We start from the raw sequence: 13,371 nt of genomic DNA, 5'->3' as shown, positions 1-13,371 counted from the left end.
AAATTGACAAGCCTATTCATGATTGTGCATCCCATCAAGTTTCTTCATCACATACACATGTACACACACATAGTATAAATCATAAACATGCTCATGTGTATAAATGTGATTATTGTGGTCGTTTTGGTCATTTGGCCATGTTTTGTTTCGATGTGAAAAGAAATTCTCGTTTGCAAAATAATTACAAAGGAAAATCTATTTTTGCAAATAAACCACGTGCATTTCATTTCGGTCAACGCAAACCATTCAAACCTCTACATTGCACAAATTGCAATCGTATGGGTCATGTTTACGATTTTTGCTTTGATCGTATCGGTGCACAAAATACGCCCAAGCGGGTTCATAACCCTAGGGCCTTGGATTTAAATGATAGGGGTCATGTCCCAAATTTTAATGGTACCAAAATGATTTGGGTACCAAAATGAGTTTTGAAACTATTGTTGTGATTTTTTTGTTTGTTTTGTTGCTTTTTTTTGTTGTTTTTGAGTTTTAATGGTAATTTTGTTTTTATTAAGCTAAAATAAAATATTTTCGTGATTTAATAGCTAAAAACTTTTATATATATTTATATATATCATAAGACAGTTTTCTTAAAGGACCAAACTGAATATTTTATAAAAATCCAGATCTTACAATACCTATGCTGTTACTCTTCGCGCGGTCGACCGCCACGGTCGACCGTCAATGTTTCTGGAAATTGTTACGGTTGACCGTCACGGTCGACTGCATGAGAATTTTTTGGTTTCTGCTCTTTTTGTTATCGGGTTTTGGTTTATTTGGTTAAAATTTTTAAAACCCATTTTGTCCATCACCGTCGAACTTGATCTGATCTAATCTAAGCCGCTCCTTCTTCTTCTCTAAGATCCGACCCTCTTCATCTTCCATTTTCATTCAAAAATTTTCCCCAAATCAGAAAATCTCCCACGGTCGCCCGCAGCGTTTCTTCGTTCGACCGCGGCTATTCTCCACCTCTTTTGGGTAATCTCTTTCATCATCCTCCTTGTTTCCATTCTCTCTTAGGGTTTCATTGCCTAATCTAAGGTTTTTTATTTTAATTTCTGTCTCATTTATATCTGTAAAACCCCAGTTGTTACTATCTGTAATTATGCCTCCTAAGAAGAGATCCAAGCCTGAATCTAGTTCCTCATCTATCACAGCCTCCCATTATGAGGATTATCTTCTGTTTAAAACCCTAGTTAAGAAATATAGGGAGCTATGCAAACTGAAAATCCTGCCTACTAGATATATCAAGTATGGTCAATTAGCCATGTATAACATTCATACGATTCTACATGATGTTGGGTTGGCTAAACTGTTAGATGTGGAACGTAAAGTTCCTTATTACCCTTTCCTCGTTTATTTGTTTTATGCAAACTTATCTGTGTCATCTTCTGCTGATGGTCTCCAAACCATTACCACATCTGTTAAAAATATTCAGATTTCATTTTCTGCTGACGAGCTTGCGGGAATCCTTAAGATTCCAACAAGTGACGTTGAGCTTATGTCTATCGATCACACCGATCAGGCTGTGAACGATATCTTGTTTAAGCCCGGTTGTACCTATCCTATGAACAACAAATCACTCAATCCTACCGCTAAAATCATAGCTCGTATTGTTGCTCATAATCTCATTCCCAAAACCGATAGCTTTGATCATTTTGCTCCTGATAAGGTTAATGCTGTTTATGCCATTTTTGCCAAAATAAAGTGAATTGGGCAAATGTTTTTCTTAAAAACATGGCATGCAAGCATCACAAATTTTTTCCTTTTGGCAGCTTCATCACTCTTATTCTTCAACACTTCGGTGTTGCTCTCACAAATGAACCCAAAGTTGATCCGGGTAAGGAATACTTTGATAGAGTCTCTCTCTTCCGTATGCAACTTTCTAACTCCTTATCTGATCCTGCTAAGCCATCATCTTCTCATTCTCGGTCTAAAGCTTCCACCTCCTCCACTTCTGATATCTGTGCCCGTTTGGATCGTCTCGAGACTCAGGTCTCAACTATTCAGAGGGACGTTAGGACTATTCTATCTTATCAGCGTCAGTCTCTTGGGATTCCGGATCCCTCCTCCAGTTCTGACTCTGGTTCTGATGAGGGCTCTAAAGGAGGATCTGCTTCTGGCTCTGGTTCGGGTTCTGGCTCTGGCCCTGCTTCTGATGATGGTGGAGATTGATTCTTGTTTGTTGGATTCTATGCTTATGGTGCTGTTTATGTTTTGTTGAACTAGAACTTGATACTTATGTTTTATTTTGAGTTGTAATAACTCTATGATTTGTGTGGAAAACTATGTGTTATTGTGGAACAAATTATGTATGGTTTATGTGGTAAACAATGTAGTCTTGTGGGACTAATTTGGTTTACTATGGTTATGTTAGTTTATCATGAACAATGTATGGTGAAAACAATATTTTATGCCTAGTTTTGTGAAAACAAATATGTGGTTTTGTGAAAACATGTTGCTAATGATGCTTTATGCTTGGTTTGGACCTTAAATTTCATATGTTTATGGCTGTGTACGGATGGATATGGTTGTTTAGCTCCTATATATGATATTTGTATGTCATTTATGCAAATTGACAGGGGGAGCTTTTGTCCATACCTTGGTTATTATCTGTGCTTGAATGCAGGGGGAGCGTTGCTCCTATTTATATATATTTTTTCCTTTTTGATGTTGTCAAAGGGGGATAAAATCTACATATGGTTTATTCATGTTCATGTGGTTTATTAATATTCATGTTGTATACATGGTTGGTTTATATGTGGTTTATCAACATGTACTTCATATCATAATAAATTGTTTACCATCATCAAAAAGGTGGAGATTGCTGGCCCTATAGTTTTGATGATGATTTGTCAAATAATTTATCGCAAATATGTTTTCTAGTCTTTGTTGTTTTTGTTTTTTCCTTACAGGTATTTCTACACACTGCAATCAAAAGTTAAAGATTCAAGTTCATGTGTGTGCTACACCTGGTATAAGTTTAGTTTGCTTACATATATTGTATGTTTATATGTAAGCTCAATATATGTACACTTAACACAGATTTGACGTTTTCTATCATATAAATGATTTTTCATCAAACGTTGTTACAATAACTTTTATTTCATGTTTACAGCTCATTCATACTTTATTATATACATACAATGTATGCATGATATATATATACGTGTTTATAAGTCATATCAAAATTTTCATGTTCATAAAATACAGGTTTTCTGAACACTTTTCAAAAACAGGGAGTTTTCGCAAACGAAAATTGATTTTCTAAAAATTACTTTTCAAACATATTTATTTCATCATTTAGAAACTTTCCCCAAAGTTTTACTATTTTTGGAATTAATTTGATATTTTTAACGTAATTTCAAAATCAGCCCAAAAACCTGTCACATGCCATGTATCAGTTCGCGGTCGACCGCCACGGTCGACCGCCAGCAGCAAATTTTTAGTATATGGTTTTTATGTGCTCGCGGTCGACCGTGACGGTCGACCTTGAAACCATCCAGAGACTTTCGCGGTCGACTGCCAGCTTTTAATTTCTAAACTCAGATTTTTTGTGCCTCGCGGTCGACCGCGAGATTTCCACGGTCGACCGCCGAACTCATGATTGTATTCCAGCGGCTAGTTTCTGATTTGATTCTCTGGGGTTTTTTGGTCATTTCAAGTTGGTTTTTGCTGAGTTCTTGAGTGGGTATAAATACCCCATTTCTCTTCTATTTCAGTAACCAAGAAAACCAAGAGTTTTTGTTTTTACAAGAAGTTTTAACAAAGGTTTAAGAGGCGCTTAAAGAGCTGTTAAGCTAATTTTCGTTAATCTACTTCAAGAGAAGCTTTCTATAACAAGAAGTGGCTTTTAATTCCTATTGGGATCATCATCTACTACTCTTCTTGTTTATTGAGAAGTTTTCTAAAACTCTTCCTTATATAGCTTACTATTTTATTTTTATTTATTTAGCTATATTTATTGAGTTGTATTATTTTCATTCACTGTTATCACACACACATATTAAGCTTAATATCTTCATACTATATTATGGGTATTGGTGTGTGATTTAGTGAGTGTGAGCTTTATTGTGTTCTCACTTGTTATTGAGAACAAATCATTGTATTTACCTTTTATTGTGAGAATCACTTATAATACACTTGTACACCGAGAGAAGTGTGAGGCGTGAGACAGGGTCAAGTCCAATAGGAGTGGCGTCGGTTGATGAACCTAGGGAGAGGTTACATCCGAGCACTTGAGGAGGAGGACACGGGCTAGGTTCCTACACTTAGTGTGTAAAGTGTGATTGCATAGTGTTTGTTGTGTGAGAGTTTTTCGGTAAGCTTGTAAACCGAGTGTGTAGAAGTTCTGGCTTCCAAACCGGATTGTGATTGTGAAGATCTCCTCGAGGTGAGGAGCGGGGACGTAGGTCGTGGTGACCGAACCTCGTAAACATATCGTTTGTTTGTGTTTTGGTTAGCGTACTTTTTATTTGTGCTTATTCATATCTCTCTTGCTCATATCTATCTTATATCATTCTTACAAGATCAAATTAATCAACATAATTTTAATTAGCTTTTAATCGGGATTAGATTAGCATAAGACCCTAATCACCCCCCTCTAGGGTCTAACCGTTTGCTTCATCCACGCGAAAGCCTCTCCCATGATGGACTTAACGGACTCAGAGTTTTCCACATTTTGTTTCCTCTTGAGCTTTGCCGCTTTCCTCCCTTCAGGCCTTGCTATAACATCATACGAGTCAGTCTTCAACTCGATGGGGGTCGCTGTCATGGAATTGTTTGGTGAGGAATCAGAATTTATGGTTCTTCTCGGCTGTGATCGAATCTTATTGTAAGTTTCCATTTGTTGGATCCACTTTTGATGATGACGCAACTCAACCCAGCAATGGTCAAACACGAATAGCTTACCGTAAAGAGATTGATATAATTCTTTTACTTCTACAGTCTACACAAGAGTTAAATTTAGAATAATCAAACATATAAGTTAAATAATTAAATTTAGAATAATCAAACATATAAGTTAAATATTTACATAAAAACATATAAGTTAAATATTTACATGGTCAATAATTCCCGTACCAGATCTTTGTCTTCCTTCAATCTGAGCAACGCACCCGCAAAACTTGTTGACAGACAGTTGAATCGTTGACCAACGGTGCATCATTTAGTTTGGTGTGCGGCTCGTTGGATCGGTGGAGTATTGGATAAAGTAGTCGTTAGCTCTGTGCCAGAACTTATCTTTGTGTTGCCCCGTACCTTGGATGGCGTCTTGGCTCGTGTTCAGCCAAGCAGACACAAGAAGCTTATCCTCGTGGAAAGTCCAATTTTTCGGACCGTGTGTAAGCCTTCTTCTTTGTGGTCGGTGTTTCTTGGGATGACACTTGTTGTGTTGCGGATTGCGATAACTCGATGAGGTTACCTTCTTCTACGACTTCTGTATAGAACGGCGAGTATAAGGTCGATCCTTCACCGTGAAGGAGTTGCGAATAGTAGTTGTTTTGGGAGGGATCCATGAGATTTGTAATTTGATAGGAAAATATAGAGTTTTTTATGAGAGAGTTGTATGGAATGATTTGTGTAGTGAATTGTGAATTTATAGAGTTTTTCTTACTGTTCAACGGTCATTTTTAACGGTATTTTTTCACTCAACGGCATTATTTTTCACTCAACGGTCATTTTTAACGGGCATTTTTCTTACTGTTCAACGGCATCATTTTCAACTCTGGTGGCTCATTTATTTCATTTATAGAATCTTGTGCAGCCAATTAAAAAAATTTTTACATAAAAACTCTTCATTATCTACGTCGCCCCAAATCTGAACCACCGCCGCCCATCGGATCTCTGGCTCCCCAACCCGCGGCCTCGGAGACTCAACCACCGCCGCCCATCGGAGTACAGACCAGCCGCCCGCGAAGCTGAAGTCCGTCGCCGCCGATCTCATCGATTTGAGACAAAAAGGTTCGATTTTTACTTCAATTTTGTGTAGATCTGCGAAGATTACTTGTTGGGGGGGTTCTGACGTGGCCTTGGGGCAGTTGGGAGCTCTCAAGCGCTCCACAAATTTGTGGAGCGCTTGGGAGCTCGGAAGCTCCCCAAAGCCACGTCAGCCTAAGGAGCGGAGGTTGGGAGCGACTAGGAGGTTGCTGGAGGGGGGCTGCTGTTTTCCACGGCCACGTCAGCCTTGAGAGATCTCTTCAGAGCTTGCTGCCCTTGCTCTAATGCGAACTGCGTTCCTATCTTTGTTGGTGTGTGCTCTTTTAAGATCATATGATTCTAAGTTGTACCTTCGGCTTTTCAATGAGAATGGGCTTCCTCTTAGGGGCTGTTTGTTTGCCTAAAAAAAAGTGGGAAATCAAAAAATAGGAACTTGTATTATGGTTGTTTGGTTGGGTAAAAAAAAAGGAAATCAAAGAATAGGAGATAAGATGAGATGAGTTGTCACTATATTATTGGATGATGTAAGTGATATTTTAAGAAAACTTATTTTGAGGTTGTTTGGTTGGTTAAAAAAAAGGAAATGTATTATAAGAAACATGTTTCCTATAATAGGTTCTTTTCTTGTGTTTGGTTCATTCTTAAAAATAAGAAAATAGATGAGATGAGATGAGTTGTCATTATATTATTGGATGATATGACCCATACTTAAGAAAATCAATTTTCTTGATTTTTTTGAGGAAATGGGTGAAAATGAAATGTTAATGAAATGAGATGAGTTGTCACCATATTATTGGATGGTGCGAGTGATTTTTAAAGATGAGATGAGATGAGTTGGATGATGTGACACATTTCTTGTGTTTGGTTTATTTTTAAAAATAAGAAATGAGATGAGATATGATGAGTTGGTGGATAAAAATAATATTTTATTGATAAAAGTGTATAGATTTCTTTTTCTTAGAGTGAGTTTTAGGGATGGAAATAGATAAAAATAATATTTTAATAAAAAAATACAAAGATTTTCTTTTCTTGGTTTTTAGGAAACCAACCAAACAGCCCCATATTGGAGTCTATACTCTTTGGTGCCACCTATTGAAATCTAGCTGCTAATGACCGATTTTAGGAGCAAGCAATACCTTCTATTTTTATGTAAAATCTTGGAAACAAATCCATTATTTGAAATGGGAAATGGAAGCTGTCGTATCATCACATTCTCTACAAAACTGAAGAATTTCGTAGAATTTGGGGAGAGTGGACTTACCCTCCCTAAACTTATAGAAAATAATTATATAAAATTTTTAAGAATTAAAAAAATTCAAAACTTTTCTAAAATTACTGACATCTATAATATTTTAAATACAAAATCAATGATGAGTGGAACGAATAAATTCGTCTACAACTTAGCGCACTATCTTTCAAATAAATAAAAAGATCTTAGGATGTCTTCTCAAATCATCAACTCCTCAGTACTTATAGGATGATCCTAAGATTCACTATTCATACTATAATAAATATTACAGTGAATCACTCTTGTATAAGCAGAATACTGTAGCATTTAGAAAAAAATATTGTGGCATTACAAAAAACAGGGTTAAAAAAAGAAATACTGTAGCAGAAACAAAAAAAATGGGCTGTACTTTACACGGGGTGCACACTAATAACATTCTAATCCACATTCCCGAGAAACAATATTTTCTGTGATCTAATCAAACGTATTGGATAATTACAGCTGTCATCAGTAATCCAACTAGTGTGAGTCCCGTGTGAAGCACGACCTTTCCTTTTTTTTATTGCTACAGTAATTTCGTGTTTTAATTGATACATTTTTTAAATGGCACAATATTTTTTTAAAATGCTACAGTAATATTTTTAAAAATCCTACAGTATCCCATCTTTGCTACAGTAATATATTTTAAATACTACAATACATATTTAATAATGCTACAGTATCCCGTCTATGTTGCAGTAAATTTTCAAAAATACTACAGTATTATGCAAATAGTAAATTAAAAATACTACAGTATTATGCAAATAGTAAATTACTGTAACATTTACTGTTGTATAAATAGTAATTTTTGAGTCCTCCCATTATTATATCCCATTATTAATGAGAAATAGATTATAGAGGAATAGATTAGTTGCACCCTTCTCCGATTCTAATAAAGTGGGGGTGAATGGATGCTGAGGGTAATTTCGTCAACGACCCTTTCAACGGTCGACCCTTTCAACCAAATTCAAATCACATTTGAAATTTTGAAAATGTAGCCGTTGAGTCATCCTCCTTTACCGACTAACCATCTTCCACTTTGTACATAAATTCTCTTTCATCCTCCTCCCAAATTCACTGCTCTCTCTCAATCAAATCACCCACATTTTCATTTCATTCTCTTTCTTTCTCAATGGCAGAGGTAGCGGCCAAGAGAGGAAAGAACAGGAAGGCCCTGAAGACAATTTCATCGAACGAAGCCAACATCTCTGCTGGCAAGATCTCTTCCTCCTTCAAGGAGAATGGTGAAGGCCTCGCTCTCGTCCTCTCACCACAGAAGAGCAGCAAGAATGCCAAATCGGTGACGGAGAGATCCTTGGCCGAGGAGTTGAAGAACGTGCAAAGGAGGCTCGAACAGCTAAAAATCGAGAAGGAGAAGACCGAGGAGCTCCTGAAACAAAGAGATGAGATGATCAAGTCGAAAGAGGAAGAGCTTGAAAGCAGAGCAAAGGAGCAAGAGAAGCTTCAGAAGGAACTCAAGAAGCTGCAGAAGATGAAGGAGTTCAAGCCCACAATGGTATGGTTTGATTGCCTTGGGTTTCTTTTTCTTTTTGTGGTTCTATTTCAATTCTTGATTTGATATTTTATGGGTGATTTTTCCTTTGTTGACAGAACTTGCGCTTTGTCAAGTCTTTGAGGGAGAAGGAGCAAGAAAAGAATGAGAAAGAGAAGAACAAGAAGAAGAACAAGGACTGCCCAGGGAAAAAGAAGCCCTCTTCTGCTTACGTCCAATGGTCCAAAGATCAATGGAATAAGGTAAAATGAAGAAAAAAAAAATCCATCTCTCCTTTAACTTCTTTTCTTTGATCAGAAGTTCATGGAAATTTTCATGTCAATATATTTTTTGTTTTAGTTCAGGAACGTGAATCCAAATGCTTGTTTTAAAGAAACTAATCAACCTTAGTAGTCAATTGACGCCACCAGTGTACTTTATCTTAACGACATTAATGAGAATCATCTTATGGGTTTTTCTTATGTAGTAAAGCGAATTTACTATTGGTCATATTCTCTTCATATCAAGAATTTGTTGAATTGTGATATAAGCAAAATTTGAAAGAACTCATAGTATTCAGAGCTAACCGCATTTCCATACAAATCTTTATTATTTCTATCCTACTATTGTAGGTGAAGACAGAAAACCCAGATGCTGAGTTCAAAGAAATTTCCAACATTTTGGGAACAAAATGGAAGAATCTGAGTGCCGAAGAAAAGAAGCCCTATGAAGAGAAGTACCAACAAGAAAGGGAAGCATACTCGCTAATTATTGGAAAGGAGAAGCGAGAGAGCGAAGCAATGAAGCTTTTGGAGGGAGAGCAGATGCAGAAGATAGCAATGGAATTATTAGAACAATACTTACAGTTCAAACAGGATGCGGTGAATGAAGAAGAAAAGAAAACGAAGTAATTAAATTAATCCCCTTGGGTATTCCATGATCACCAATTTGGCCACTGTTTAATTTTTTTCTGTTTAATTGCTCCATCACAGGAAAGAAAAGGATCCTTTGAAGCCCAAGAAGCCGATGTCAGCGTTCTTCTTGTTCATAAACGATCGCCGTGCAGCACTTCTTGCAGAGAAAAAGAATGTTCTTGAGGTATTCACAATCTAATTTCATCGAAATGGTCAAGTAGTATCTAGTTATTTGGGTGATAATTACATTACGTTACTTTGCAATGTGACAGATCTCTAAGATTGCTAGTGAAGAATGGAAAAACATGACAGAGAAAGACAAAGCTCCTTATGAAGAGGTCTGACAGCACTTAAAAGTTCAATTGCTTTTTTGATCTTTTGATTTGGATAATAAAGTAATTTAATTTAATTTTGCTCCATCTCTTGTTCTTAGATTGCGAAGAAGCAGAAGGAAGGGTATAACATCCAAATGGAGGGTTACAAGCAAGAGAAGCTCGAAGTAAGAACTTGGTAGAATTATCCTTCACTGATTTTCTAATTTCTGAACATACAAAAATAATTTTGAATTATAAAATAAACAGGAAGCTGCAATCCTTGAAAAAGAAGAGGAAGAACAGAAGAAAATAATGAAACAAGAAGCTCTCCAGCTGCTCAAAAAGAAGGAGAAAACAGAGAATATAATAAAGGTGCTTATATAGTTATATTCATCCCAACTTGTTATTACGTTCAATATTTTGAGCAAATTGCAGAGAAATTTAACTGTTTTGCTAATGACAGAAAACAAAGGAGACTAAGAAAAAACAGAAAGAAGAGAAGAGTTCTGATCCTAACAAGCCCAAGAAGCCAGCCTCTTCTTTCTTTCTCTTCAGGTTTAAACATTATAACTTACTCTCTATCATGCGATATGTATATCGTCATGAGAAGTGAAGAACTGATTAGAATTCAATCAATGTTGCAGCAAAGAAACAAGGAGAGAGTTGGTGCAGGCACATCCAGATGTTGGCAACTCTACCCTCAATGCCATGATTTCTGTGAAATGGAAGGTGATAATTTTGTCTGTCATTAAAACCACAATCACAAGAGTGTGTAGTAAATTAGACATCTCTGAACAATTGTTTCTCGTTCGTGCAGGAATTGAGCGAGGAAGAGAAGAAGATATGGAATGATAAAGCAGCCGAAGGAATGGCGGTGTACAAAAGAGAGATCGAAGAGTACAACCAATCGATTGCTACTAATGTCGCTTCTAACTAATGAGCCATCCTCCTTAGAGATCGGTTCAATTGTGTTGAACGAGCCCAGCTTCCTTGCAGAATTTGTAGTTTTGAACCTCTTCTTCAATTTGATAAATGAGCTGGTGCAGAATTGGTGCAGAATTTCTCGATGTTTGGAAATGTTTTCACAATATCAACTCAGATTTGCTCATGTTCTATCTCTAAGAGGTGAAATCATCATGGTGGTAGGCAATCACAAGTTCATATTTACTTATGGATATGAAGGAACCTGTTAATGAGCTTCTTACAGTTACAGGGATAAAATCACAGCTTCATATTTTACTTATTGATGAAGGAAGGAAATAATGAGATCTTGCATTTTCAGTGGGAGTTGCATAGAAAAATAAAAACTCAGGTTAGGCGTTTTGGGAAAAATCTCACCTGCTCACACAAGCGGGGGGCACGTGCAAGTATTGTTATGCGTAGTGGAAATTTCGGCAGCACCTCCGGTGCGCAAGGTGCACAACAAGAGATTAATCACAACTAAATTCCCGTTTCACAAAGAAAACAAGAACCGAAAGCAAAATATCTCAACAAAGTGAGATATCAGCTCTTCCTCTCATCAATTCTAGGACTGACTTATCGAGGGAACCTACAAGCTATTACAAAGCACAACAAGACAAACTATTTTACGTGGTTCGGCAAATAGCCTACGTCCATGGGACAAGGAGGGGGGAGATCTACTATTAGAGGGAGAGAATGTAACTAGGGTTTCATAAATTTTAAACCCTCAAACTAACTCTAAAATCTCTCACTCTCTCTCTCAAAAGAGCTAAAAGGAGCCTCTGATCCTCAGCCGACTTTCTCAGCGGTTCCTCCTTGCGCACCACCAAAACATCCAAATGTCCCACTTGTTGTGTCAAGTACGCCATAAAACAATTCACGATAACGGACTAAATCCACAACAAGTCGAGAACCTGAACGAGAGTCCAAACAATCTCACCCCCATTAAATATCAACTAATCCAAACCGACTGTATCGGACTGCGGCCTATGTATCATCTTTCCCAAGGAATCAAGCCTAACGTAGTTCACCCAATGACCTCCAAAGCTCTAAACACTGAAGAATGTTTAAAAGCTCTAAACAATGACCAAACTTCACACCTGAAACAACTTTGGTCAACATATCTGCAGGGTTATCTTTCGTGTGGACCTTCTCCAATATGACGTCTCCATCATCCAAAACGTCACTAACAAAGTGGAATCTAACATCGATGTGTTTCGTGCGCGCATGATAAACCTAGTTCTTCGCCAAATTAGCCAACATGCTATCACAATATACCCGAATGGTCTTCTGTACGATCCTCAGGTCCTCCAAAGCCTCCTTAACAACCTCAGTCACCGCCATATACTCCGCCTCGGTAGTAGAGAGCCACTATGGATTGAAGTATACATTTCCAACATACAGGTGTACCTACCAATGTAAAACCATAACCTGTAGTAGACCGGTACTTGTCAAGATCTCCAGCATAATCCGAATCTATGTAGCATATACAATCATATCCATTCTTCTCATTCTTCTCGAATACCAAACCAACATCCACGGTGCCTCAAACATACCGTAGAATCCACTTCATGGTCTCCCAATGATTCTTCCTGGGTCCGTGCATGTACCTCGATACCATGCTCACGGCCTGTAATAAATCTGGCATCGTACACACCATTGCATACATCAAGCTACCTACTGCACTGGCATATGAGACCTTCGACATGTAATCTCTATTTTTAACTGATACATGTGACATACTAGCTAAAAGATTGAAGTGGGGGAGCCAATAGAGTGCTAACTGCTTTTGCATTACCATCAAAACTGAATTTCTTCAATATTTTCTGTAAATAACTCTTCTGTGTAAGCTTCAATCTCCCATTCATCCTGTCTCTCTTGATCTCCATACCCAATATCTTTTTTGTTTCTCCCAGATCCTTCATCTCGAACTCTGATGACAGCTCCTCTTTTAACTTTTGAATAGCCGAAGAATTCCTAGAAGTAATAAACATATCGTTAACATATAAAAGCAAATATATGTGTCCACCATCCTGTAGCTTGTGCATGTAAACACATGAGTCATATGGGCTCCTCGTGTACTCTCGGCCAATCATAAAGCCATCAAATCTCTTGTACCATTATCGCGGCGATTGCTTCAATTCGTAAAGAGACTTTTTCAGCTTGCTCACCAATTCTTCCTTTCATGTAGTTTTAAACCTCATAGGTTGTGTCATGTAGATCTCCTTTTCTAAATCTCAATGTAGAAAGGCTATCTTAACATCCATCTGGACCAAATCTAAATCCAGCTGTGCCACCAACGCTAATAAAATTCGAATCGACGAATGCTTCACAACGGGTAAAAATACCTCGTTGTAACCAATGCCCTCAAGCTATACATATCCCTTGGCAACTAATTTGGCTTTGAACCGAATGTCCCTAATAGAAGATCACTCCTTCTTCGCATATACCCACTTGCAACCAATAACTTTTTTACCCTTAGGTAAC

The 13,371-nt window shown here is 37.4% G+C and overlaps 1 protein-coding gene across 1 annotated transcript; it reads left to right on the top strand.

Moving 5' to 3' along the window:
* LOC109828882 (high mobility group B protein 6-like) lies at nucleotides 8,259-11,205 on the top strand. Its single transcript, XM_020395865.1, has 10 exons — nucleotides 8,259-8,720; nucleotides 8,816-8,959; nucleotides 9,329-9,603; nucleotides 9,689-9,794; nucleotides 9,883-9,948; nucleotides 10,044-10,109; nucleotides 10,192-10,296; nucleotides 10,388-10,479; nucleotides 10,569-10,653; nucleotides 10,742-11,205. Exons 1-10 carry the CDS (start codon nucleotides 8,337-8,339, stop codon nucleotides 10,859-10,861), a joined length of 1,443 nt encoding a protein of 480 aa, XP_020251454.1. The 5' UTR covers nucleotides 8,259-8,336; the 3' UTR covers nucleotides 10,862-11,205.

This window comes from Asparagus officinalis, chromosome 1 (assembly GCF_001876935.1).
Source record: "Asparagus officinalis chromosome 1, Aspof.V1, whole genome shotgun sequence".
Lineage (NCBI taxonomy): Eukaryota > Viridiplantae > Streptophyta > Magnoliopsida > Asparagales > Asparagaceae > Asparagus > Asparagus officinalis.
This window is presented reverse-complemented; position numbering and strand designations above follow the sequence as displayed.